Below are 2,988 nucleotides of genomic sequence, written 5' to 3'. Positions count from 1 at the left end.
AGGCTGAGCCGGGCTGTGCCCTGCACTCAATTCCCCAGAGTTCAGTGTGTGAAGAGAGAATACCAGTAACCACTGAGTCCACTGTGTTTGTTTCTAAAGTCACCAAGACACACAAAAAGACGAGAGCGTTTAGGAAGAACCAGGCAGGAACCGCCTGTCTCCCCCAGGTGGGGGGTGTGGGTGCGACGTGCCCAGAGCTGCCCTCCCCCGGCCGGGCCTGGCCCACACACCCTGCCCCGAGCAGCCAGGTAGCCCGGGGCAGCCTTGATGCCCTCACAAGGCTGGTCAAAGGAATGTGGGGGTGGGGTGGTCGCTGGAGGTCTTTGGAGTGTCCGTGTGTGGCCAGCCGGGCAGCGCCTGCCCCCGACCTTGCTCCTGCCGGTGCCCGACGGGAGGCGAGGCCACTCTGCCACGCTGCTCTATGTACACTTGGCCCGCAGCGTCCGGAGGGAGAAGCCCTCAGGTGCCCGGGCCCGGCCTCCCTCACAGGAGCGGCCGGCTTCCTCAGGAGGCCCCTCGAGCTTGGCACGAGCCCCCTTTCTCTGTGCAGCCCTCCACAGGGTCCGGGGTGACCAGGGACCCCAGCACCTTCCCTGTCTGGACAGAGGCCTTTGCGCTGGGAAAGTCGGATGCGAGATAACAGCGCACACCAGAGTCCATGCAGATCGGTTTTTGTTTTTCAGGAAAAAAAAAAAGTCCTTTTTCCTGTTTTTTGTTTTTTGTTTTTTTTTTTTTTTAAAGATTTTTCTTTTTCTCCAAACTTTAGACCTGGCTCACGGCGAGCCTTAGAAAAGCAGTGAGTGCCACAGACACTGCAGGGTGGGGCCGAGGGTGCCCCGCACGGCCCAGCAGGTCCTGCCTGGCAGTTTCTGCTCGAAAGGCTGGGACACACAGGGTGGGGCGCGTAAACACTGGGGGGGGGAGGCGGATGGAGCAGCACCATGGACCCTGGGGGATCACAGAGTCTGGGGTCACCAACCAAGAGGCAGGGGCAGGTGGAAAAGAAAACCCAGGAACAAACCAGCGAGAGCTGAGGAGGAAAACGGACGGAGACCAGGGGGAAGGCGCGGAAGCTCTTCAGAGCAGCGGCTGCCCGGGGTCAGCGTCCTCACACTGTGGACACCAGCGTGCCGCTGCCACTGCGAAACAAAGCACAGGACGGCTGCCTGGCTGCACAACGCTGCCCAGCCACAGGCAGCGAGTCTGCCCGCACCAAGCAACGCCCCTTTCAGCAGCTCCCGTTGGCCTCCTGGCCCTCCAGGAAGGCAAAGGACAGGGGTGGAGCGCAGGCTGGGGGCAGAGGAGGCTGCAGCCCCAGCCACGGATGCCGGCCTCAGCCACCCTCCCCAACCTTGCCTTTGCCTGACAGGGATGGATGGGGCCAGCCAGATGCGATGAAAGAGGGGCAGGGCCCAGGGGGGTTTCCGTGTCACTCGGAGAGAGCAGGAGGCCCTGGGGGACGGCCCTGGCTCTGGCAGGGGTGAAGGGCCAGGCTGGGCCCTAAAGGAAGAAGAGGTGGCCCCAGGTCCTAGGAGAGGGACCTGCCCCACCCAGCCTCTTCACACCCACCCACGGTCCCAAAGACAGGTCTGAAAGCCCCTTACCTGCTCATGGACCGCGCTCCATAGTCATCCAGGCCCTGGAAGGAGAGGCGGAAACACGTCAGGCCAGGTGACGGGGCCTGTGGTCACCCACAAACGGTGATCCTGCCTGGGCAGGGTTCAAACCGTGTTCCCTCGGAAGGCTCCCCATCTCCTGGCTGCAGCACTCAGAGGCCTGCCTGGAGCCCCGGTTCCAGTGGTAAAGTGATGACTGCCCAAATCAATGGGGATGCCTCCTCCAGCCAGCGGCCACCTGAATTTGTAGGCTTGTTGCACACTCTCAAACACATGCAAGACCGGCCTCCTGGGACCCTCCGCCCGCCCCCAGGGAGCCGAGGCCCCCGCAGGGCACCTGCAGCACCTCACCCATGCCTGGGCGGGCCCCTGGGACCCCTCCGCCCACCCATGGGACCTGGGCCCAGACCCCAGCTAGTTTCCTGTAAACTTGTCACATGTACCATCCCGGCCCGTGGGAGGGTGACACTGTCTGCGAGGAGAGCCCAGGTGTGGTGCTGGGGCTGGCTGCGCCCTTTATCTGCCAGCATGGCCTGGCCTGGGGCCTAGGGCAGGTGCAGACTCCTCCCTTGGCTCTCCCAGCACTGAGTCCACCCCAGAGGCCGACCTGTGGAACACCCACGGCCCAGAGCCCGAACCTCTCCAGGTCGCATCCTGCGGCCTCAGCTCAGGCCGTCAACCTGGGGGCCCCTCACTTGTGGGTTGATAGCTGAGCAGTCACCCAGGCTGCCCGTTATCTCAGAAAAAGGTGGGTTCTCTTCTCTCTACCCACTGCCTGAAGCCCAACCCTGGAGACTGGCCCTGGGAACAGCTGCTAGCCCAGCCAGCATCCCACAAACAACCCCCAGCTGAGAAGCCCCAGGCCGACAGGGGTCTCCAGCCCTCCAACTCCAGGAGCCTCCCCCGACGGCACAGGCTGGGACCTGGCAAGCTACCACGCACACTCACATCCTGTCCCAGCCTAGACACCAGGACCGCCATGATCCTGGGCTTCCGAGGACACACACCAGGGCCTAGGATCCAGGCCCTGATCCTCCGGCTCTGGCCTCCTGGCACCAGAGGGCCCACATCCAGGGTCACGCTGACTGGAAGAGTCCAGCCACGTGCCAGGGCTGAGCAGCAAGCACTCCCATCATATGGGTATGACTGAGGGAGCCCCGTGGTTCTCATGGAAGGGATCCTAACCCCCTGGCTCTCCCAAAAGGCGGCCAAGTCCAGGCCCACCTCTAGGCCAGCCACTTCCCAGCCCAGAAGCTGCCCCCTTGGGCAGAGCAGTGAGCTGCCCATGGTTGGCTGAGGGCACCACGAGGGACGGGCCCGGCCCACCCCACCCCACCCCACCCCACGCCAGCGTGCCAACACAGGGAGCCTG

The 2,988-nt window shown here is 63.7% G+C and overlaps 1 protein-coding gene across 1 annotated transcript in view; it reads right to left on the bottom strand.

Moving 5' to 3' along the window:
* Window positions 1–738: 738 nt before the first annotated feature.
* The window catches only part of LOC105548607 (brain-specific angiogenesis inhibitor 1-associated protein 2), a 17,062-nt gene continuing 14,812 nt past the window's right edge, over window positions 739–2,988 (bottom strand). The window contains exon 8 of the mRNA XM_011992727.1: window positions 739–1,639. Coding sequence (XP_011848117.1) covers window positions 1,601–1,639 — 39 coding nt within the window. The 3' untranslated portion in view covers window positions 739–1,600. The remainder of the gene's footprint in view (window positions 1,640–2,988) is intronic.

Source organism: Mandrillus leucophaeus, unplaced genomic scaffold (genome assembly GCF_000951045.1).
Source record: "Mandrillus leucophaeus isolate KB7577 unplaced genomic scaffold, Mleu.le_1.0 Scaffold1, whole genome shotgun sequence".
NCBI classification, from domain to species: Eukaryota; Metazoa; Chordata; class Mammalia; order Primates; family Cercopithecidae; genus Mandrillus; species Mandrillus leucophaeus.
The sequence above is the reverse complement of the archived record's forward strand: the minus strand, read 5'-3'. Positions and strand labels throughout refer to the sequence as shown.